We start from the raw sequence: 25302 nt of genomic DNA, 5'->3' as shown, positions 1-25302 counted from the left end.
GCTGGGATTAAAGGCGTGCGCCACTACTCCCGGCTTGATGAATGATACTCTTAAAATACAAAACCTTACCTGATTGATAGATTTCTCTATGAACTCACTCTACCCTAACTGAATAGCAGTGGCAAACCATGGTAGTCTCAGCAGCCCATCCAACAGTTGTGACTATTTACAGATTTTATTAGAAGACCAGGCTCACCCTTGCACAAACTGTCTGCATATGATTATAAATATTTAGCTCTCTTAAACATCTGCCATTTCCAGCCCTCAGCAGAGAATGACATTTGTTCCCATACCATTGTGCTGCCTCGAAAGTTCTACTCCTCTGAGAGCTGCATTGTGTTCCTTGCCCTATTCTTAAATGCTCAGGATTAGAGACAACAAATCTAGCTCCAGGCAAAATGCATGTTCGCTATTATGAGTGCCCTTTTATTCTCTGACCCACAGCATGTGACTGTTACGCTGGTAGGTGAGTCTTGAGCAATGCACGGCTTTACCTACATGTCTGTACAATGTGTATTATCTTTTTGATATGCCTTTATGTCAGGTGAGCAAAACAAATATATCCATTCTTAGTAAAGATGCTAAATGTTTGGTGAAAATTATTAGTGCTTAAATGTTAAAAAGTAAAATACTTTAAAATCTCCTATTTGATTTGCTTACATACCCTCAATTATATTTTTGTTTGCTTGTTTGAGATGGGGAGGTCTCACATTATAGCCCATACTGGCCTTAAATTCATAATAATATTTCTGCTTTTCATCCTAGGTGCTAGGATTACCAGCAACAGCCAGTGTGCCTTGATCATAGTGTCAATCTTATTAGGAAATTCTAGTTTTGAACAATATATCTTTTTTAATGTTTATTCATTTTAGTATATATGAATACACTGTAGCTGTACAGATGGTTATGAGCCTTCATGTGGTTGTTGGGAATTGAATTTAGGACCCTGCTCACTCAGGTCAGCCCTTTTTACTCCAGCCCAAAGATTTATTATTATACATAAATATGCTGTGGCTGTCTTCAGATGCACCAGAAGAGGGCATCAGATCTCATTATGGGTGGTTATGAGCCACCATGTGGTTGCTAGGAATTGAACTCAGGACCTTCAGAATAGCACTCAGTGCTCTTACCTGCTGAGCCATCTCACTAGCCCACAACATATCTTTAAACTTTAACCCATTACTAGCAACCAATTTCCCCAGTGGAGATCATCTGACTCAGGTTATCAGTTGTGCATAAATAATAACATCCACTAGTTTCCAGGAGGATTCACTTTTGATTTAAAAATTAATAAATTAGCTGATAGTTTAGCACAGCTTTTAATTCCAGCACTCAGGAGACAGAGGCAGGTATATCTCTATGAGTTAAAGTCCAAGCTATTCTTTTTTTTTTTTTTTTTTTTTGTCCAAACTATTCTACAGAGCAAGTTCCAGGACAGTCAGAGCTACACAGAAAAAAAGCCTTGTCTCAAAAAACAACAACAACAAAAAATAATAAATTTTAAAATGTTTTTTATTCATCTGAAATTTTAGCCATTTAATATTGTTGTATTGTTAATTTTTTCTAATTAAAAAGTATCTAAGCAAAAATGTATGAGCCGTTTGTATAAACCATCACTAGTAGAAAAGTCTTATTTTTCTTTTTCTGCTAGTTTATTACCCAAAATGCAAAATACTACTGAAGAATTCTTCAGCTCAATAACAGAAACTCAAAATTTGTCACATCTTGATTTCTCACCCATGAAACTATACAATGGTTAGTACACTAGTTTTCTTGATACTAAATGTTGTTTAGTATGAAATTTAAAATCTCACACAGAAAAAATCTTAACTGGTAAACATTCAAAAAGAGAGGTCAGCAGTGTTCTGAGAGGCCAAAAAGACTCTGGTCTTCCTGTTTGGTCCTTTGTATATGCTTGGCCGTATACTCAAAACTACTCGAAATTCACCATGGCATTCCTGATTAGGTGGGAGAGATAAACAGAAGGCAAGCTGCTCTATTTTAAGACTATGATCTGAAAGCTATGGACACTTACTAATATCCTACTGGGCAAAAGAATTAGTCATGCACTCCATCTAAATACACAAAAGAATGGACATCTGGTCTACCTTTAGATATCCATCAAGGCATATGAAACTCGTGGAAATGGATTACTTAAAAGAGTAGAAGGATGGATTTGAAAGCAGGGGTAATAAGGTTATCATAATTCAAACCAGGCATGGCGGTGCACAGCTATAATCCTAGTACTAGAAAATGAAAGCAAGAGGATTATTGAGAGTTCAAGGCCAGCTTGGTCTATGTGCAAGCTCGGGCCAAGCAGTTGCTACATAGGAAGACCTCGACTTTAAAAAAAGAAAAAGGACAAGGAAAACTTCAATTAGGATTTTTTTTTCTGCCAAATTTTCCTAAAAGACTTGATCACAAATATTCTGGCAAAGGTGATGATGCTTGGGGACTATTATGTTTTTCTTCCTAGAAGAGTATTTTTTAAGAACAGGGCTTAAGATGGAGGAACTCCTTAATGAGGACAAGTTACTCTTTTCCTCTTCCTGTCTTCTGAGAAGGGGTGAGCCACCTGTGAAATCCCAGTGAATGAGATAGTGCAGTAGTTTCATATTCTACTCTTCACTCTGTTACGTGAGCAATAATACAACCCTTTTTTACTGCCAGTCAAAAGGAATGTTACATCAGAGTGAACAGAAATCAATTTTCAATTTTGAGACTTATTTCCACAGTGATTAACTGAGTAAGAGCAGGCAGAGATTTGCTTTTGGGGCTGGTGAGATGGCTCAGTGGGTAAGAGCACCCGACTGCTCTTCCGAAGGTCCAGAGTTCAAATCCCAGCAACCACATGGTGGCTCACAACCATCCGTAACAAGATCTGACGGTCTCTTCTGGAGTGTCTGAAGATAGCTACAGTGTACTTACATATAATTAATAAATAAATCTTTAAAAAAAAAAAAAGAGATTTGCTTTCAAATTCTATCCAGTCTCATACTGCCTATGAGCCTCAGGATCAGTTGCCTATTCGGGTGCTCTGCTTGCTCATATATTCAATGGAACTAGAAAGTTACCCATAGGTGGCTATACAAATTTATTGGGCCATAGTTAGTACTGGGTCAATATAAAACACTTATTGAACTTTTTTTTTATTAATCACTACCATGTCAGTACTGAAAATTTTTGGCTATAAGCTTTTAAATTGGACTGGTGGTTATTTTTTTTCCTCATGAGTTCCAGTCTGTTTGGATCCTAATGGTGAAGTCCATCAAACTGTTAGTTCTTGTTAGTGCCAAAAAAACTGAAAGAGATAAGTGGGCCCTTGGCTGTAAAAAAAAATTGTCATCTGAAATAACCTCTTCTTGATATATCCAGAATGTCGGTGCAGTCTTTTTCTCTAAGACAAAAGAAAAAAAAAAAGTTTAAAGTTTTCTTGTTGGAATTGGATTGAGGATATTATCTCCCAATCATTAAGGGAGGTTATTGCCACGGAGCATGAAATGAAAGCTACCTGTCTTCATGTACGGAACTCTTAGAAATAGCCCTCTTTTCCCCATGAGCAAATAGGCAAGGAGAAGAAAGATTGCAATAGTGGATAGCATCGAGAATGCTTTCTCGTGTACTCTACTTATCTAAATTGGCACATGATGACTGATCACCATCTCTCAGAAGTTAAGAGAGATACTGACTCATCCATCCATTAGGTCCTGCCTCACAGACCAGAGGCAACAAAAAGGAGATTTTTTTTTTCCCCGCCTCAGTGGCCTCCCTCTCACCAAACTGAATCAGCAATTCAAGGATCACAGTTCCTGTTCTGAAAGGTTATACTTTCTAAAGACCAGAGAGCAGCACTTAAGGAAATTCTAAGCCATCCACTCAAACGCAGTCAAATGAAGGTTGCAGTTAGCCCCAGAAGCATCCCCATATGAATTTCTTCTTTAAAAAAAATTAACTCTTATGGGTATTATGCATATACACCAATATGTATATGCACATATGTACAGATATAGGAATATATAGCCATGTGCATATAAATGTGCACATATGCATGTGTATATAGCTTCTCAATATCTCAGTTAATTTTTTAGATTTACTTTCATTATTTTATGTGTATGTGTGTACTAGTTTGCAGGTATAGATATGTGCCATGTATTCAAAGAGGTCAAATAAGGTCATTGGATTCCCTGGAAGCAGAGTTACAGATGGTTGTGAACCACTGTGAGGGTGAGGGGAGCTAACCCCCTCTGCAAGAGCAACATGTGCTCTTAACTGTAGAGCCATTTTTCTAGTCCCTCAACTCCTCATTTATAATAGCTGATTTCTTCCTCTTTGTCAAATATTTATTTGGAAGAGGTTTGGCCTGAGACCCTAAGGTAAACACTACATTAATTAACCTTTAACACAGAAATAAATATGTTCTTATATGGCCATTGAATTGGGAGAGGTTGACAGACAGATGCACATAAATGTATATCGGAAAGGAAAAAAAGAAAAGAGACAATGATGAGAACTTCAAAACAAGGTGATAAGCACATCTTTCCTAAGACATGTAACAGGAAGATGACCATACTCCACCAGGCATCATCTTATGAGATAACTGTTCCTGTGCATTGTGTGATATTTAACAGCATCACAAGCCTCTGCTTGAAATGTTCTAGTAGCACTCCAGTACCCAGCCAAAACCAAAAGGCATCTCCAGACTTCACAAGCATCCATCCAGACTTCACAAGCATCCATCCAGAGAGCTCTGAGAACCACTCTACCGGGCATGTTAAAAAAAAAAAAAAAAAAAGAGTGTCTTGCCTTCTGGTTGTAACTCTATCATACATCTTAATGGTTCCCAAACACCTAAGACATTGAGAGCAGCAATTAGCAGACCACCTCCCTTTCTATTATTAGCCTTCTCTTGTTAGGCTTTTAGGGAGAGAGAGAGGAGGGGTTCAAGAGAAGGTTGTCTTTCAGGTGAATGATTAATGGCAAAGCAAATGTCTAAAGTAAGAGGGCTCAGTCCCACCAGACAAAGCAAGGTGTCTACCCTTGAAGGTTTTCAAGGGAAGAAAATATCTTTCACCAAGAGGAAACAGTCTTAGTTAATACAGAATCTATGCAACCATGATTGAGGTGGGAAAGCTGGTCATACAAGACTTAAGCTAAACAACAAGAGACACACTTCTCTGTGTGTGTGAGTAGAGCTTGTGTTAATGCGTGGCATTGGTCATGACATCTTTGACCTCCAGGTGGCAAGGGATGGAGCAGGAAAGGACTGTGTTTGCACCCTGCCCTTAGCCATCCCTGCTGCGTAGAGAGGTCTGAGCTCTCAAAGACTGCTGAATCCTAAGCAAGTGGAGCGACTATGAGAATTTCTAGTTCTTTATTCTTGGTCACTCTCCTTTAGATTCCCACCACTAAGCAGACATCCAATCTTCTTAGGAAGCTTTCAGAGAAAATAAAAAAGGAACCTCTTCTAACATTTATCTCTCCATGGTATCCATAAATAACAGACATAAGGGAGAAATCAAGATGCAATAAGAAAGAACTGAGTTTTGCACTCAGTGGAAACTACAAGAGACAGTCTCCATCAGTGTGCTCCTCCTCTGAGAGGCTTCTAATTAATTACCACCAAGATGTTTCCTTACTATCCCTGTTGAAACCAAGGAGATGAGAACTCCGGGCAAGCATTGTTCTTTGTTTAGTTCGCACAAACGTCGTGACGTGACGTATCATTAGACTGAAGACTCCTGGTAATGTGACTTCCACCCTAAGCCTTCACAAACATTCATTAGCAAATGCTGTGATGGTCAGCAAGTCTCCAGCCTCATATTCTTATCATATTATTCTAAAAGCATTCATGTGACTCATACAGCATTACCTTATCCTCTGCCTTTTCTTCAGAGGGAAACGATACCCAACATGTCATGATTCACCAAGATGACACCGGCCAGGCAGACTAAGAACTAAATCAAAGAGAGGCAGGCAGGAAGAAACGAGAGTTTGTTGTGCACTCTACTTCTTTTGTTTCCTAGTTAAGCCTTGATGGGTATTTAACATTGACCAGACCTTGGTATTTTTAAAAATACATGTTGATTTACTTGTTAGAGAGTGGTAAGGAGTCTATGTGTACCCCAGTGTGCCTGTGGAGGTTAGAGGACAGCCTGCAGGGGACAGCTCTTCCTTCTACTGTATGAGCCACAAAGATTGACCCTTTACTCTCTGCCATCCTCAAGCTTGGAATTTTTATCTATCTCTTTTACTTTCTAGGAAATTGATATGCATGTGGGATTTAGGAAACCCACGCATATGGCTATACAGACTTACTTCCAAATTCATGTCTTCAAACTCAGACTCCTCTGGGCTCTACCTTTACATCCAGAAACTTTGTATAGCACCTGACTGAGATTTAACCCAGCCCACCAGCCTCCTGCCTTCATCTCCCAATTTCAGCTCAACCAGTTACATTTGTGGGTTTCCAGGTACTCAGGTTCTAACAATAGCAGCATCCTCTCCCTCTCCCTCTCCCTCTCCCTCTCCCTCTCCCTCTCCCTCTCACCTGTAATCTATAATCTACCAATAAATTCTGGAAGTTCTCTCTTTTAAATACTCTCATGACTTCATCATTTCTCATTTTCCTAGCAGCAACTACCTTATACCAGGTCATCTCCATCCATACTATTAACAACTAACCTCCATGCTGCCCTCTCCAGTGCTGTCTCCCATCCAAGGAGTAACCAGTGTAGACCCTGCTTCTCCTGAGAGTGATATGGCAATAGACCCCCCCACACACAAACTTTCCTAAGGCCAAGGCCCTATATGTTCCTGCTATATGTTCCTATATGTTCCTGTGACTCTCCTCATTTATTGCCTCTTTCCTCCATATTCTTTCTGCTTTTACCTCAAGTATTTTAGCTACCCTGCTCTCTAGGGAGCATGTTTTTATGCTCTGCACTCATCCATTGTCACAAACAACATTTGTTTAAAGAGACATCATCTCCAAAACAATATTATGTGCCCTTAATCCTGGTAATCCATTATGCTTTTTAATGGGAATATTTTTCATATGGAAATACATATGTGCTTATATGCATTTGTTAAATGTATAATATATATGTAACTAGATGTTATGTGCATATACAAACATACACACAGGCATACATATGTACAATTATTAATGCAGGAGCTGGCAAACTATGGCCTAGAACCCATCTAGCCCTGGTCTGTATTTTTATAGACTCAAAATAGGAATGCTACACACACACACACACACACACAGAGGCATGTCACACATGCACAATTGAAGTGTTACACAGCACAAATAAGGAGAAAACAAATGAATGAATAACATAAACAACATGTAGACTATGAGCCTGAAACATTTTACATCAGACCTTTCGCAGAACAACCCTGCCAGCCTGGGTATTAATGCACTGTTTCCTGCTAAAATATCAACCTCTCCATTTTTTACTATCATATCAATACCATATAGAATAGTTCCTGGTACAGTGAATACACTTTATAAACATTTTTTATATGGATGCACACATGAATGAAAGACAAAGATTAATCTCAGTGATTAGTCTCGGGTCACACAGGAAGTTGGCAGATGAAGCGGAATTCAAGCCTACATTTCTTTCATTCCACAGCGGAGCGGGGCCTGAGATTTAAAAGCCTTTGAACCTCCTTCATTTCTAGCCAGGTTCCCCTTTATACCCCATGTCTAACACGCATAGTGGGAAGAGAATGCTTAGGTGGGTAGTGAAGGGGGACAAAGGTACAACATGTTATGGAAAGCCTTGAGAATCCTCTCGAGAACAGGCTCATGCCTGCTACCTGCCACGTCCAACTGGCTTACATAAGCATCATCGTCTCTCCTAGTTTCACCTAACATCTGAACAAAACAAGGCAGGTATTGTTATTCTCATTATGCACATACATTTCCTAATTCAGCACTCGTTTTATAATTCTGCTGATGGGAGAACACTACCAGATACCTGGAGGAATTTTTTTTTTTTTAATGGCAGTCATCTCTTAAGATACAAGGGGTACTATAATTCACTTGAAGTTATATGATGTTCAAGAAAACCTCCTCAGCTATAAATGGCCTTCAAATGCTCAGAGGCCACATCAATATCTGACCTGGAGTTAACACAATGAGTGGAGTAGGCAAGACAAGCACATCCTGGGATTTTTAATGGTGCGACAGTGCCCTAAGGTTCTGGAGCAGCCAGGCCCATGCTATCTTCAAGAAGGAGGCCAAGCAAATTGACAATTATGTTAGCTGACATGAATCTCCACAGCTGGCGTCTCTCGGACCAGCTGCTGTGTCAAATCAGCAGTCCTCCGAGGCAGCTGACTTTCTAGTTCAGAGTGTGTGGCAAAGACTACACTTGGTTCAAGGCTGGAAGCGCCAGCCTTGGTAACCACAGCCGCCAGGGTCTGTGGAATCACGCAGAGCAGAGGGTCCTGAACTTCATCCGCATGCTGGTAGGAGTTCAGAGTCTGTGGAACAGTCCATGCGTGTACCTCTTTGTCAGTTCCTTTGCGCATTATCAGGCTATACGTATCTACTACCACATCACAGAAGATGAGACCCGTTATATTAGGATCTTGTCCATTTGTCCATCTCTCCATCCTACTCAAAAAAAGAGCACAGTGCTCAAGGAGCTTTAAAAAAAGGTGTCATTTCTGACGTCAGAATGGACAAGGGCCAGGCGTGATGGCACACTTCTTTAATCTCAGCACTCAGGAGGCTGAGGCCAGCAAATCTCTGCAAGTCCTAGGCCAGCTTGGGCTTCACAGTGAGTTCCCACACAGCAGTACAGTTGACTGCTACACAGTGAGACTATGACCGTTTGGGGGGTTGTTGGGAAGGGATTATGTTTGAGACAGGGTCTCTCTGTGTGTGACCCTGCTGTCCTGGAATTCACTTTGTAGACCAGGCTCACATCCTTCCCTGATTTTGAAACCACATTGTACCTCAGGCTAGCCTCAAAGCCTCGGTCTCAGCCTCCAGAGCTCTAGCATCAAACCTGCGCAGCCACCTTCAGCCTAAGGGGCCTCTTTATGGAATAAGTTATTCTGGTTTGTGTGGAAGCAACCGTAACCACTGCAACAAAGAAAATGAGGCCAGAGCTGAACGCTTCACTAGCATGCTAGTTCGCTTTCTCACCCCTGTGACAAATGAGCAACTCAAAACAGGAAGGGTTTATTGGGACCCATGGCTTGAGGAGATGCAATCTGTAAAGCCAGGGAGGGCACAGAAACCGGAGCCACACGCTGCAGCTGATCACACAGAAGACAGAGAGGGGGAAAGAGGAAGAGAGGGAAGGGGGAGAAAGAGGGACAGAGACAGACAGACAAAGATGGGGGGCAGAAGGGGGAAGAAAGAGGAAGAGAGAGGAAGTGAGAAAGAGAGAGCAAGAAGGAGAGAGAGAGAGAGAGAGAGAGAGAGAGAGAGAGAGAGAGAGAGAGAGAGAGAGAGAGTCAGAGAGAATTAGGTATAGGTCCTCAGTCCTGTCTATAGTGGGTCTCTTCACCTTGGTTAAATCCCCCCGGAATAACCCTCACAGATAAGCCCAACGGTATCCTCTAGTAATGTCCTGGAGATGATTTAATCCAACTGGCCATCAAAATTAACCTTTATATCTGAGAAGTCCCTATGTAAAACTAAATAAAATAAATGTAATCAGGCTTGGGTTAAAAAGTGTTTAAGCATTGGAAACCTGTGCATTAGGTGTGGTACGAGATATGAGACTCTGATGCTCAGACAATGCCACACGCTTGAAGTTGTCTCAACTGAGTCTGCATCTGAGAGAGATGCATCGAGACCCCTGCATGTACCACATTAAGCATCTGAGAGAGATGCATCGGAGACCCCTACATGTACCACATTAAGTATCTGAGAGAGATGCATCGGAGACCCCTGCATGTACCACATTAAGTATCTCGAAATCTATCTTTTTCTTGATATCAGGCTTGAGAAAGAGATCCAAGATCTTGAAAAGGCTGAGCTGCAAATCTCAGCCAATGAAGAGGCAATTCTAAAGAAGCTAAAGTCGATCGAGAAGACCACAGAAGACATAATAAGAGTGAGTGTAACTCAGCTTCAAACTATGATTCCCTCAGACGAGTCCACAAACACTACACTTCATAATTCTTCAAAGTAGTTCTAGATGTGTATTTTGATTTTCTTAAACTAAGCTCACCATGGAAATCTTTTATCTTACAGTCCGTGAAGGTGGAAAAGGAAGAAAGCCCAGAAGGTATGTTTTTAAGCAGCCTGTTTCAGGTCAAAGCAAGGTAATTTTCATAAAAATCACTGGCCTTGTTTCACCATTATAAATATCTTACATGTGTTTTGAATTCACACCAACTTTACAGAGTCAATCGAGGACATCTATGCTAATATCCCTGACCTTCCAAGTTCCTACATACCTTCCCGATTAAGAAAGGAAAGAAACGAAGGACCAGATGACGAACAAAACAGAAAAGGTAGGTGAGAACCTGCATTGAACAGCACGTTCATTTCAGGTGTCTTTAAGATTAGTGTGCGTGTGTGAGTGTGTGAATGTATGTGTGTGTGTATTATATATGTATGTATTGTATGTTATGTATGTATTGTATGTATTATATGTGTGTATTGTATGTGTTATGTATGTATTGTGTTATGTATGCATTTTATGTATTATGTATACATGTATTATATGTATCATGTATGTATTGTATGTGTTATATATGTATTCTATGTATTATATGTGTGTGTTGTATGTGTCATGTATGTATTGTATGTATCATGTATGTGTATTGTATATATTATATGTGTGTGCTGTATGTGTTATATATGTATTGTATGTATCATGTATGTGCATTGTATGTATTATATGTATGTTGTATGTGTTATGTATGTATTATCTATGTGTGCACTGTATCTATTATCAATGTGTGTATTATATCGAGTATGTATGTATGTATGTGTATATGTGTATGTGTGACTGTGGATGCACACGGACCACAGTATTTATATAGACATCAGAGGACAACTTTCGAGAGTCAGTTCTCTTCCTCCCTTATTTGAGGCAGGATTTCTCTTGTGTCAGCCAGTGTACAGCATTCTGCAGGCTATCTGGCCTGTATGTTTCAAACCAATTCTCCTGTCTCCGCACCCCTCCTAACCTAAGAACAGGTACAAACCATCACATCTGGCTTTTTTTTTTTTTAATGTTGGTTCCTGGGATTGAATTCATGTCATCAGGCTGCAAATGATTTTACCCACTAAGCCATCTCCTTGGTCCCCTCAATGTCAGGTTTTATAGCAAGTCTTCACAACTTGATTATGCTTCCACTTTAGGCAAAGGTGCCTTGTACAAAGTTCCCAGGGCTATGGGACAGACCCTGGGGCTTGCACAGTTAGGGTAATGAAGGTAGGATATTTATTCCATGCATTTCACTCCTGACCAAAATAGTCAGGAACAAGTAAGATAAGACCTGAGACAGGCAAGAAATGCTTTAAAACTTCTCTGCTCAAAAACCTCATCCAGTAGATATTGAGTAACTAAAATATTTTTAAGTGAAAATGTCTTCTAGGGAAGGTTACACATTATTTACCTTCCCGAGATAATGATTTTCATAAAACAAATGCTGTATAGCCTCAGGGAAAATGAAGGTTTGGCCACAGAGGAAAACTTTGGACTTCAGAATTGAAGGAGAACCTATTCTCTGTCTGCAGGGAGCAGTCCGTATTCCCTCAACAGATATTTAATGAATAAATACTATACACCAAGCCCACTTAGGCACATGGTGGGTACTCACCAAATTAACCATTTAGGGAGTACAGTGCAGAAAACTAAGGCAGAGATGTGAGGCAGGAAGACAAAGGGCAGGGATCTTGCAGATTTAATTGGGTACCCAGGGAAAGCTACAACCCATCAGGCAACAGAGGAGACACGAAATACAAGATGAGCTATATATATACCAAAATATATACCAAAAGCAAGCACTCACACATTCTAATTCTACAAAGAATGCTGTTCCCTCACCTGTTAAAATTCCAGCCATGGGGCTCTTGCCTGGGCCATGAGACAGACTTCAGACAGACCCCCTGCCCTCCACCCCTCCAGTCCCCTCCCCCCACCTTCTCCAGTCACCTCCAGTACAGTACAGATTGCTCTATGTTAAGCCCTCCACCTACTTAAAAGTGGTATTAAATTAGGAAGATAAAGGGGAAGTGGCTGGAGAGAGGGGACAGAAATTAAGAGCACCTGCTGTTCTTGCAGATGACCCAGGTTCAATTCCCAGCAGTCACGCGGCAATTCACAAATATCTATAGGTCAAGTTCCCAGGGATCTGAAACTCTTCTCTAACTGCCTCAGGGACCGGGCATACACACGGTGCACAGCTATACATGCAGGCAGAAGAGCCACCCGCATAAAATAAAGTCGTTGTTGTTGTTGTTTTTTAATTTTTAAATTAAATTCCAGCCTCTGCACTATGTTGCCACGTCTAAGCTTCCTCCACACTGTGAAGCCCTTAGAGCACTTTACAGTGTCAGTAGGCAGCTGAGCTTCCAACAAGGATGTAGCTTAACAAATTACACTGCTAGGCTGTTCACCTGCTGCAGCCTACACTGTGGGGTTCTTCTTAAGTAAAGAGACTCTCCCTAACAAGTAAGCAAAAGTGCGTAAATCTGGCTGGTCACGTCTATTCGTTGCAGAAGATTATCTTTCGGTTCCTTTGGAAAATACCAACTCTGTGGGTTTATTTCTCTTACTGACTCCTTCAAGTCATTTTTCCAAAATGCTACACTTCTTAAGGCAGAGTCAGTTATTTTAGAACTCATTGGTAAAACCAGAAAAAAAAAATTAAAGATGTATTTTATGTGTATATGAGTGTGCCTGGATAAGTTCATGTGCACCACATGCATACAGGTGCCCTCGGGAGCCAGAAGGATTCAGATTCCCTGGAAGTGGAATTAAAGAAGGTTGTGGGCTCCCTCACATGGGTGCTAGAAATGTAACTCAGGCCTCCTTGTAGAGACATCTCTCCACCACCCAAATCAGGACGATTTGTGGGAAGAGTTGGTTTTTTGGTTTGGTTTGGTTTGGTTTGGTTTGGTTTGGTTTGGTTTGGTTTGGTTTTTTTTTTTTTGCTCGTTTGGTTTTTTGAGACAGGGTTTCTCTGTGTATCCCTGGCTGTCCTAGAACTTGCTTTGTAGACCAGGCTGGCCTTGAACTCACAGAGTTCGAGTGCTGGGATTAAAGGTTCACACCACCACCACCACCACCACTGGGTTAGAGGTTTTTAAATGTCATATAAGAGACAATTAAAGGGTGTAAAAGTAAACAAATTCGTTTATAAGAGAAAGGGGGGTGCTAAACCGTGTGTTGAATTTGTCTTTTAACAGCTTTGTATGCTATGGAAATTAAAGTTGAAAAAGATTTGAAGACAGGAGAGAGCGTAGTTCTTTCTTCAATACCGCTCCCATCCGATGACTTTAAAAGTACAGGAATAAAGGTGTATGAGGACCGGCAGAAATCAGTCTACGCAGTTAGCTCCAATCGGAACACAACCTACAACGGCACCGACGGCCTCGCACCTGTTGAAGTGGAGGATCTCCTAAGACAAGCCTCAGAGAGGAACTCTAAATCGCCCACAGAGTACCATGAGCCTGTGTATGCCAATCCTTTTTGCAGGCCTATGACCCCACAGAGAGAAAGAGTTATAAGCCCTGGACCAAACTTTCAAGAAAGGATAATGATGAAAACTAACGGACTGGGCAACCATGCAAATGAATCTGCACACAGTATGACGGACGGGCTCTCAGAGAGGAGAAGCAATGGTCCCACTCACGCCAGCCCCACTCAACCAACACCTCAGCCCCGATCAAAGGTTCAGCAAGTGGAAGAGATGGTCCACACCCAACAAAAGAGGATGGCAAGTCCTTGGGAAGAATCCAGCAACAGGCAGAACGAACACGAAGTTTCTCCAAAGATGGAACTGAGCCCCAGCAGAGCAAGCCCTGGGAAATCAGGACCCCAGTGTTCTTCACCCACTTGCCAGGAGGAGACAGAAGATGTCAGATATAACATCGTTCATTCCCTGCCTTCTGATGTGGATGACACAGAACCCGTAACAATGATTTTCATGGGGTATCAGCAGGCAGATGATAATGAGGAAGAAAAGAAGCTTTTGACAGGCTACGACGGGGTCATCCACGCTGAGCTTGTTGTGATTGATGACGAGGCGGAGGATAATGAAGGACAAGCCGAGAAGCCATCCTACCATCCCGTAGCTCCCTGCAGTCAGGTTTACCAGCCAGCCAAACCAACCCCACTTCCTAGAAAGAGAGCGGAAGTTCGTCCGTATGAAAACACAAACCATAAATCTCCTCACAAAAATTCCATGTCTCTGAAAGAGCAAGAGGAACGCTTAGGCAGCCCTGCCCATCACTGTCCCCTGGATGTCCCAGTAGCTGGAGATGGGACTGAGGATCCTTCTTTAACAGGTAATAAAAATGACAAGGCATGCCAGTGCTGTTTACTGATGTGACCGTCTTCTCCGTGTTAATGAACGCTCTGACTTCCGGTGTCTGTGACCACCGCATAAACTAATACACACTGGGCAGCTTTTATGAACGCTGATCCGAATTATTATCAGCAGAGCAAAGTAATTCGCATCAAAAAAATAATAATAGCGAAAGTGGAAACTCCGTCTTGCTTTGTTTTAATATTGCATTGGCTGCCTTTAGCTACTGGAAATGTGTCTTCTGGGAGGGAGTAATATCATATGTGAGTAATTGGGGTTGCTAATTAATGTGCTGATCATCAGAAACATACTTTTCACAGCAGAATCCAATGACAACTACTTTCCTGTGCCTCTCTGTAATTTAAATTTTACTCGTAAGTTAACAAGTAGCCTTAATTTTAAAAGGAAATAGAAGACACATACTATTTTCTTTGCATTTTATTACCCTGCTATATCTCCTTTCTCTATACTTTTATAGGTTTACTAACTTTGGTTCTTTAATTTTCTACATTTTAAAATTTTTATCTTGCATCATCTATGACTCAATTTTTCATAGTCTTCTCCAACTCAATGTAGTTTTTTTTTCTATTTTCTATACAGCTGCATTTCACATTCTCTATGACTTTTTATGGCTTTGTATCTCTTGAGCTATTTTATCACTGAATGAAAAGTAACTGCAACACATTTTTCTACGCAATGACAGCTCCTCGGTTTCAGATTCCTTGTTATCACTCGGATATAGAGAACTATTATCATTTATAGACAAATGAATAAGAATCTGACAAACACAACTAGAACAACTGGGTTCACCTTAGCTAAAACTCTAAGTCAAATTACACAAATGAACAGGTTCTAAAAGTTAGAAATGGAAAACAATTTTAAATGTTGCTAATTGAAGAATGACCATTAAAAAGCAATAGCTATTAAGTACCAGCCATCCGAGCAAGTCGAACCTGATAGCTTTATAGAAGTGTGTTAAGACCTACGCAATTCAAAATCTTTCTCCCTCATTGAGCCATAAGCCCAATCTTGTTTTGCTAATAACACCATAATAGAAACATTCTTAAATTCTTTTAAGTCCTTGTTAGGTGAACCCATCATAAGTTTAATCATCTGAAGGATTTCTATCCTCTTGGGAAATGATCCCTCGTGTGTCTTCCTCAGAATCTAGAATAATGTTTCCCCACAGTGGAAAGCTGCAGAGACTAAGTTCCTTTTTCTTTTGGAGAACTGGCTTTGTTTGTGGTCAAATGTTTCTTTTGAAATTCATTCTTAAAACAATGCATGTAACCCAGAGAAAGAATCGTTCTATTTATGGTCTGAAGTATTGGCATGACACACTGTAAAAAAAAAAACCTCCCTGTTTTGATGTTGGATTTTAGCCAGCTCCCCCAAACACCCCCTACTCCTTCTTCCCTAACCATATTAACACATTTACCCCAAGTAAAATGACAGGAAGTGACTAACATTTCCAAACAACACTAATCATGCTACTGAAATAAAATTATGAAAACAGGAAAACCTATTCCAAAGTAACAATACAGAGTCTTGTGCTATCGAACTAAGTATCTTGTGAAGAGAATGCTCCAAATTCCTTACCCTTCATTGTGAAATTGTTTTGCATCTCTGCCTTCCAATTCATCACATAGATCACAGAGTGGAGGTGTTAGTTTGAATGAGTTTTTAAAATAAGTCAATCAGATTACATCAATGCTTTCAGGGACCAGCAATGTACATTGAGAACATAGCTAGCTACCTATGTACTTTAATTTCACAAGTACATTGTACTTTTCAACATCACACATACACACACATGCATGCATGCATACATACAGAGAGAAATGCTACAATACTTAAAGACCCACAATTTAAGTCAATTCCTTTATTATAATACAGAATTCCTATTAAATACGAATAGTTATGGTAGGCACAATAATTAAGAATTGTCTCTTTTCATTTGTTGTAAATATACTTATCAAAATCTTATCTCAAGAGATATTCGTAGGAATGGGGAATATAGCACAGTGGGTAAGAGCCCTTATTCTACAAAATAGGAATGTGAGTTTGAATTCCAACCGCCCATATCAAAAGCCATGGGTGTGCAAACCTGTAACACCACCATTGCAGGAGCAGGGATAGGCAGATCCAGAAGTTCACTGGCCTCCCATCCTAGCCAAAACAGTGAGCTTCTGCTTCAGGAAAGACTCTGTTCCAAGGTAACAAGGCACAGATTAATAGATAAGGCCACTTGATGTCCTGCTTTGGCCTCCAGTGCCCAGTATACACTCAGTGCATGCATCTCACACACACAAACATACAGACAGAAGGACAGAGACAGAGAGAGGCAGAAACAGAGGCAGAGTTTCTCATTTGAAAAATTGTATGTTAGTAGAAACTAGTCCAGCAGAGATAGTCTAACAGCAGTATAGTTCAGTAAAATTTTGAACACTGTGAAACATGAAAGAAATGTTTAGGTAATCTTATGTCTATCTGCTTGTATAAGCATGATATATGGTCCAGACTCGCCCACTATTATATGGCTTTCCATGAGATCACAGTAACTCTTGACAATAACAACTACACAGCTTGCTTTCTTTGGTAGACCTCACACACCTATTCTTGTTCCCACTCAGTTCTGTGATTGTAGAGATATCAATGGTACTTCGGGATGAAGAGGCAGAAAAACTTTAGCTCTGGAGCATTCGTACCCCCATTGATTCAGAAACAGCCAGTAGGGATCACAGGAGACTGAGCATGAAACACAAATCTCTCTCTCCCACCAAGTTTAAGCAGCTAAAACTGTGCATCTGAGTGGTTGGAGGAAATCAAGACTGGGATAAGAGAAGAGCAGAAAAGAGGGTCAAGAGGAGAACTGGAGGCACACTATTTAAGGAAGCATCCTTGCATTGACTAGGCATGCTCCCTCTCCCCACCTCCACTTGGAATTATGTCTACTGCCACAGGCTAGGAGAAAGGGATCTGAGTGCTAGCTGACCTCACTGCACACCCTGGGACACAGGAAGGACTCTATTTGCAGACTGTCAAGATGGGGCATAACTGTAGGGAACAAGAATTTTGTCTCTGTCTTAAAACAGACCTTTAAGCAATCCCTTATCCCTGTTCTCTCTTGGCATTGGTAATGCAAGGTGCCACAAAACTCAGGAACAGCCCCTCATGAAGCCTTGCCTCCTGCCTGTTCTGCTGTGGGGTTGCAGGCTCCTGCCCAGAGGCCACCACCCAGCAGCTTCCAACAACAGAGCCCACCCATCCTGCTGACTGGGCAAAGGAAACTCTCTCAAGACAGCCTGAACACTGGCTTTGCTGTTAGAAGTGACTTTCCTCATCATTTTCAAGTGAAAGTGATGCTTTTAACCTCTGTCACAGAGGGAACATGGCATTGAAAATGACCTCATGACAGTGGTAGGTCCCCATCCCTTCTCATATTTTTGTAAAAGGCCTTTTGAAGATTGCTTTTGGTTGATGGATAACTATGTGTAGCATAGAGATGGGGGAAAAAAACATGCCTTCTCTTACTGTTTCATTAAAACAAAATTGTGCAATTAGCTAAATGGCTGCTTCTTGGGCCATTTTACACACAAATGTAATATTGCATAATAAATATAATCATTTGCTCAATGCCTTGAAAGCACCTTACAACTTTTAGAACATGACAGAGGCAGCTATACCCAAAGGCCCTCGGTATTAAGGCATAATACCAGAACATCAAATGAGTGTTATCAATCCCACACCTACATTTTTAAAATGCTTCATCAGCAGTAGAGCACACTCAAAGATACAGCTGCCATTCAAAAGCATAATTACACACTAACGCTTAATTATTAGTTCATCTCATTTCATACATAGATTTATTCTTGTCATTGCCCATCCAAAGGTCAGAGGGCCTTTGGACAACCAAGCTTAATGATATTATTTAAAAAATTTTAATCACTCATCGTAGTTTAAGTATGATTATCTTTTTTGTTTGTTTGTTTGTTCAGTGGTACAAAGCTAAGGATATGCACAAAAGACGGACATTGACGTAAAGGAATATATATATATATATATATAGGCTGAGAGTGAAAATACACGCCATCAGCCTGTACTGTGTTCGCTCTGCTCGTTTTTGTAGACATAGGCTCCTCCTAGTTCTGAACCTACACCTGTCCTAAGTTAACCATAGCTCATTATTTCTGCTGTCTCTTTATGCTACTAAAACAATGCTCACGCTGTTGGATAAAAACCATCTGAGGTATGTTCTCAACTTTCCTGCCTTCTATGAAATGGTCATTTAGAGTAAAAATCGTGATTCTTTTATAATTTGCACTTTTTTTTTCTTTTACTTTAATCTACAGCTTTAAGGATAAGAATGGCCAAGCTGGGGAAAAAGGTGATCTGAGAGCCGTGGTGCCCACCTGAAGGAGAAGCCAAGAAATGCCTGAAAACTTCTCTTCTGAATTCTTTTATTTCTTGTCCCTAAAGTCCAAAACTATATAATTATATGCATAGTAATCCACATAGATAAATAGTAGTCATTATTTAGGGGGGAATCCCCCCTCAAAAAGAGCTGGGACAACAAATGCTAACTTTTCCAGTTACTTGATATGACTCAGTGGGGTCGGGGGAACCAGTATATTTTTATTGTATTGATACCAAAGCATTTCTAATAAGAGCTTGTTAAATTTAAGAATAAAGTTATTTAAAATACCTTGACTATCTTAACTGGCGTGGTAATGTTGCTGATGCAAAAATCATACATAGGCGCACCTCATCCCAAGAGATATCAGCCTCCCACACTGACACGAATGCACCCTCTCAAAATCAGTAACTCCTTAAGGTGACTGCATGCTCACACCAAAGATCAATTTAGTTGGCTCAGTTGAGATTCTAATGAGATTGTACACATCTACAAGGTGCACATAACAACTGTGCTTCTGCTCTGGGTGTACTCGGGTTGGTTATCTTACTAAAGCACAAGACGTTCTAGAAGACAACAGGCTCATTCATTCTTCTTCAGGTTCCATCCTCCCTTTACTTCAGTTCATTCAAGGTGCAATTACTGATCGCAGCTTAAGGGCACTAGAAAAGAGACCTCCATACTCTCAAAGGGCTCAAATCTGGTCCAGGTGAATAAGTTAGAATCTTCACATTAAAACTAGGAAGAAGGGTTTAAGGGGGTGGCTCAGCCCATAAAAGTGATTGACTTGTAAGCACAAGTTCAACCCCCAGAGTCCATGTCAAAATGTTGGTCATGATGGTGTTGGGGAGAGAGAGTCTGGAAAATCCCTGGAGCTCATTGGTCAGACAGCATTGTTCCGGGAAATATTTTTTAAAAAAGACCCGCTAAGTTCCTGTGCTCCATCCAGTGACTCTCTGCCCGCCAACTCTCTGACGGGGCAGGAGCTCCCCAGTTCCCTTCGCTGCCACACCAGCCCCACACAACGACCGTCCACCCCGAAGTCAGCTACCATAACACCCAGCAACCCAGCAGAAACAAAACTTTTGAAGCTTATAATTAACCAATCAGATTGATGTATTAATAAATTCTCAATTCACAAGATGCCAATACAATAACTTCAGAACAAATTGATAATGGTAAAAGCTGCCCACCTAGATTAGACAAATCATCCCAATTATTCTATCCTTTATGATCTCATGACTACCTGTGGCTATTTAAAAACCACACTGGAGCAGGATGTTCTTCCTGTCCGAACACCTCCAACTTGGCTTCCCCTCCCCACTTCCCCCATCCCTGGTCTGTTGCTTTGTCCCTGCAACTCCTGGCTCCACCTCCCTTTTCCCTGTCTAATCACAGGCCTCCTGCTGCATTAATGTTTTAATGTCACTGGACAGGGAAAATCATGACACAGCATGACCTAATTGGTGAACTCCAGTCCAGTGAAAGGCCTTTCTCAAAGGAGGTAGATGGTGTTTCTGAGGATAACACTCTAGATGATTGTCCAGCTTCCACATACACACATTAAGGTGTTCCTGTGTGCATGTGTGAGCATGCACATGCACACAAAATGACACGTATAGCATGCCACTCATAGGCATTCTTCCAAGACATTCAATCCTGATTTGAAAGAGAATAATTCTGTGCCAATGATCATCCTTCCTGTCTGTCATCTAACATCCTCAAGATGGATGCCATATGAGACTGGAGAGATGGCTCAACAGTTAAGAGAACTGCCTCTTCTTCCAGAGGACCGGGGTTCAATTCCCAGAACCCACATGATGACTAACAAATGCTCTGTAGCTCCAATCTCAGGGGAGGAAAGTTCCCTTTCAACTTCTGTAGGAATGTGTGTGATACACAGACGTAATATAAATGCAGGCAAAAACTCTCATACACATAAAAATAAATCCATTTCTTAAAAGATTGCTTCCAAAGATTGCTTCCACTTGTCTTTCCCTAGGCCTTCATGCATGACCCAGGTCCTCCAAGTTGGATGCTTGGCCTGTTTCCTCCCAGGACAGACACTGACTTTCCCTGAAGAGATGATGTTCTAGTAAGGCTAGAGGCAACATTAGGGAAAACCAGCAGGTTCCTCGCAAAGACAAGCATTAGCCCATGAAGCATCTGTCCCACATGAGTTGTTCTTCAGAGGCCAGCTGTTCTCTGGCAGGACAGGGCTCCTCTGCTAGCCTGAAAGGTCCTGGACCATCTGAAGGTTTGCATCGTTGAGATACTGTGAGAAAATACCCTATTCAGTGTCCAAGGGACTTCTTCTGCTCGTGGTTGTGGTTTTAGCATGAGTTACCTGGCAGATTGCCCTTCTCTGCCCCTGTCACCTTCAAGCTTGCAGTATGGGTTTTATTTTAAACACAGTCAGCAACACATGACATTAGGTGTGCCTTGAAGCCTCTCTGGCTTCCTGGTGTGCCCCCAATGGTTGGCTGATCTTGCCTGAATTCTTCTTCTTTAAGGTTTCCAAGCTAATTATCAAAAAGGAGCCAACCTCAAAATACAGGTCAGTACATGGCAATACATTTGTCCCAACCAATCCAATTCAAAACTGCTATAGAGTCCAACTCTTCTGGATTGGCCCCACAGTCCCAATTCAACATAATGGTGATTCCTGGAAACTGTCCTAGCACAGCCTGCCAGTGGCTCTCACCATCCACTTACCACATCCACTGCCCATCTGACCAATGACTGGACAGTCCTACTGGAACTAGTCATTTCTCTGAGGAATGACCCCAAAAGCAGAAAGACGAACACTGGCAAGAATGGCCATGTTAACGTGCAAAATCAAGATAGTGCGGCACGCAGCAAGACTGACTCCTAATAGAGCTCAAAACGCTGCATTGAACAGCATGTAAAAATGTCTGTCGGAAGGGGAGAATGCTGGAAGACAGACCCACAGTCACCGAGGTCACTACTGTAAGGACGGACTCATCCACATTTCCGAGTTGCAAATTCAGGAAAACCACACATGCCCCTGTAACCTCGGAGATGGTTCAGAGTGAGGAAGAGACACAAGCAGAGAGAGTGGCAGCCTCTCTCGCCCAGCCTGCCCGGGGGTGCCCACTGTGGCTGTGGCACTGCCTCCACCGTCCCATCTGCCACCTCGCTATTAGCACTCAGGCAAATGACTTTCCAGAACTCGGCTTCTTATCTCTCAAATGAGGTCAGTGGACGGATGTCACATGCCCTGCAGGGTTGTCTGAGGACTCAGCAGGTCAGTCACCGGACTATATCAAATGTCCCAGCCATGGTCAAATTTGGCTGAGAAGTCACATATTTAAGGTTCACCTCACACCACCCATCACTGTACAACTCGGTGTTTCATGGAGTCAGTACTTAAGTTAGCAAAGTGATTGGGAGAGGGTAAATGAAACAAGAGCGTTAGCCAGGTGTGGTAGCACCAGCCTGTAGTCCTAGCAAGGCAGGGGAATCACAAGTCCAAGGCTAACCTGGGCTGCCTTGTAAAATTGTCCCAAGACATTTTTAAAAAAAAATTAAAATAAGACAGAAAGGACACTGATATAGCTGTCTCTTGTGAGGCTATGCCAGTGCCTGGCAAATATAGAAGTGGATGCCCATAGTCATCTATTGGATGGAACACAGGGCTCCCAATGGAGGAGCTAGAGAAATTACCCAAGGAGCTGAAGGGGTCTGTAACCCCACAGGTGGAACAACAATATGAACTAACCAGCATCCCCAGAGCTCGTGTCTCTAGCTGCATATGTAGCAGAAGATGGCCTAGTCAGCCATCGTTGGGAAGAGAGGCCCCTTGGGCTTGCAAACTTTATATGCCCCATAGAGGGGAACGCCAGGGCCAAGAAGTGGGAGTGGGTGGGTAGGGGTGCAGGGTCAGAGGAGGGTATAGGGGACATTCGGGATAGCATTTGAAATGTAAATGAAGAAAATAAAATAATTTTTAAAAGAACTGTAAAAGATTAAAATAAGGCAGATAAAGAAAATTTTTCTTAAGAAATACTGTTGCTGTTTTAATTAAGTTTTCTTTTGCTGTGAAGAGACCCCATGATCACAGCAACTCTTATGAAGGTAAACACGTATTTGGGGCTGGCTTACAGTTCAGAGACTTAGTCCATTATCGCCACGGTGGGAAACATGGTGGCATACAGGCAGACATCGAGCTGAAGGAGGAGCTGACAGTTCTACATCCAGATCCACAGGCCGCAGGAAGAGAGGGACACGGGGCATGGTTTGAGCTTCTGAAAACCCCAAAGCCCACCCCCAAGGACGCACTTCATCCAGCAAAGCCACCCTTACTCTATCAAGGTCACACTTCCTAAAGGTGAACTCCCTATGAGCCTGTGGGGGACATTTTCATTCAAACCACTACAGTTGCTGCAGTTTCGTTTTAAAAATGCATTTCCCACATTGATTTTTTTTGTTAAAATCTCTATTTGCTTTCTAAGTGCTGACCTACAACAGATGGAGTGCCTGTTTGGTTTCATTCATCTATAGCCATCATGCTGAGACCACATTTTACCTCCAATTGCTAATATTATAATACTTTGTAACCAAAAGACAGATCAAGTAGGGGTGGGCCTTCCAAAAAAGGAAAACTAGTTGGGATATGTATATATATCTGTGTCTCTCTGACTGTCTGTCTGTCTCTCCTCTCTCTCTTTCTTTGTGTGTGGGTCTGCTTCTGTCTCTCTCTCTCTCTCTCTCTCTCTCTCTCTCTCTCACACACACACACACACACACACACACACACAAAGAGAGAGAGAGACACACATACACTCTGTGTGTGTCTGTGTGTGTCTGTGTGTCTGAGTGTCTGTGTGTCTATGTCTGTCACTCTCTCTGTCTCTACATTCCCCAGTCTGGGCTGTGATTGACTTCATATATTACAATTGTACAGTTGCTACAGTCAGTGAGTGCTGCATAAAACACTTTACTAGGGTCCCACAGCTCTTTCAGATTGCCTTGGTATTTGGATAATATCCTTTTATACCTCAGAACCACAGCTCAAAAGTGGCATCATTTCTAGTACTATGTGTCCTTGGCTGCCTCTTGGTCATAGTCATTGACTCAGACTGCACCTGTTTCTGATAATGCTGACAATTCTGAAAATTACTGGCAAGATATTTTGTAGGAACTCGTCTACTATCTATTTTATATATTTTCTGATGTGTGTGAGTGTATGTGTGTGTGTGTTTGTGTATGTAATACATGTATAAGATATATATTAAAGATATAATGTATATGTATATATAAACTCTCTATATATAAACCCTTTCCTCCCCAACTTGCTTTTAGTTATCATGTTCCATCACAGCAATAGTCACCCTAAGATAGATATAGATATAGATATAGATATAGATATAGATATAGATATAGATATAGATATAGATATAGATCTTAAACTAGGGCTGTGGATTCTGTGGATTTTGAAGAAGCTTACAAATATAAAATGAGATTTACATCATGTATCAGGGCACATTTTTTTTTCATCATGATTGACCATTGTTGATGTTCACTTTGATACACTGGGATATCAGAAGAGTGCTTGTCCGCCATTAAAGCTATTCTCTTACCCTTTGGGAGAAAGACGGCCCACTTTGAAGGACCAGAGTCTGACTCCCCTCCTGAAGGGCTCAGACACTACACAGTTCATTTACAATTCTTCTAAACAGATTCGGTTGCTTTTGCCAATGTTGTCATTAGTTTATCTGTGTTAACATGAACTAATAAATGATGTATCAGTCAACACAATTTACTACTCAAAATGTTCAAATTTTGGCCATTGAAGCCTCTCACCACTGTGTGTTGTGCGCCTCTGACATATCTTTTGTCTTTTGTGGTGTTGTGGATGGGATCTAGAACCTTCACACACTAGGCAAGCACTCCAGCTTCTGACTGAAGCAATTCCCTCTTCCGAGATGACCCCAGTCTCAAGATAACCAAAAGCTAATGAGCAGAGCCATTGCTATGATTCCACACTTGTGGACTCTCTAGTCAATCCGTCTTTAGTTGGACTGTCTTCTCACCTAGCCTTCAGAGCTCCTCATGAGTATGTGGAATGTGACTTGCAAAAGTACATCTCCCCCTGCTGTAAGCGCTGTGTTTACATTCTTTGAGGGAGTTTTTGTTTTGTTTTGATAGTTTGCTGTTGTTTATTTGGTGGTCGCTTGTTTTAGCTTTGGGGATATTGGGAGATATTGTGGCTTGTTTATTTGAGGGAGGAATTTTCTTTTCTTCTTCTTCTTCTTCTTTTTTTTTTTTTTTTTTTTTTTGGTAAGTCATCAGAGAGGAGGGAAACCCAACTAAGAAAATGCCTCCATAGGAGCTAGAGAAAGTACCCAAGG

At 41.3% G+C, this 25302-nt stretch overlaps 1 protein-coding gene across 1 annotated transcript in view; it reads left to right on the top strand.

Annotated features, from left to right (window-relative positions):
* Palmd (palmdelphin) overlaps nucleotides 1–19233 on the top strand; it is a 49844-nt gene extending 30611 nt beyond the window's left edge. The window contains exons 4-8 of the mRNA XM_021196255.2: nucleotides 9968–10082; nucleotides 10223–10256; nucleotides 10375–10485; nucleotides 13394–14494; nucleotides 18867–19233. Coding sequence (XP_021051914.1) covers nucleotides 9968–10082; nucleotides 10223–10256; nucleotides 10375–10485; nucleotides 13394–14494; nucleotides 18867–18910 — 1405 coding nt within the window. The 3' untranslated portion in view covers nucleotides 18911–19233. The remainder of the gene's footprint in view (nucleotides 1–9967; nucleotides 10083–10222; nucleotides 10257–10374; nucleotides 10486–13393; nucleotides 14495–18866) is intronic.
* The last annotated feature ends 6069 nt before the right edge of the window (nucleotides 19234–25302 follow it).

Source organism: Mus pahari, chromosome 4 (genome assembly GCF_900095145.1).
Source record: "Mus pahari chromosome 4, PAHARI_EIJ_v1.1, whole genome shotgun sequence".
In the NCBI taxonomy this organism is placed as follows: Eukaryota; Metazoa; Chordata; class Mammalia; order Rodentia; family Muridae; genus Mus; species Mus pahari.
Note: the sequence above shows the minus strand (reverse complement) of the source record. Positions and strands in the feature narration are given on the sequence as shown.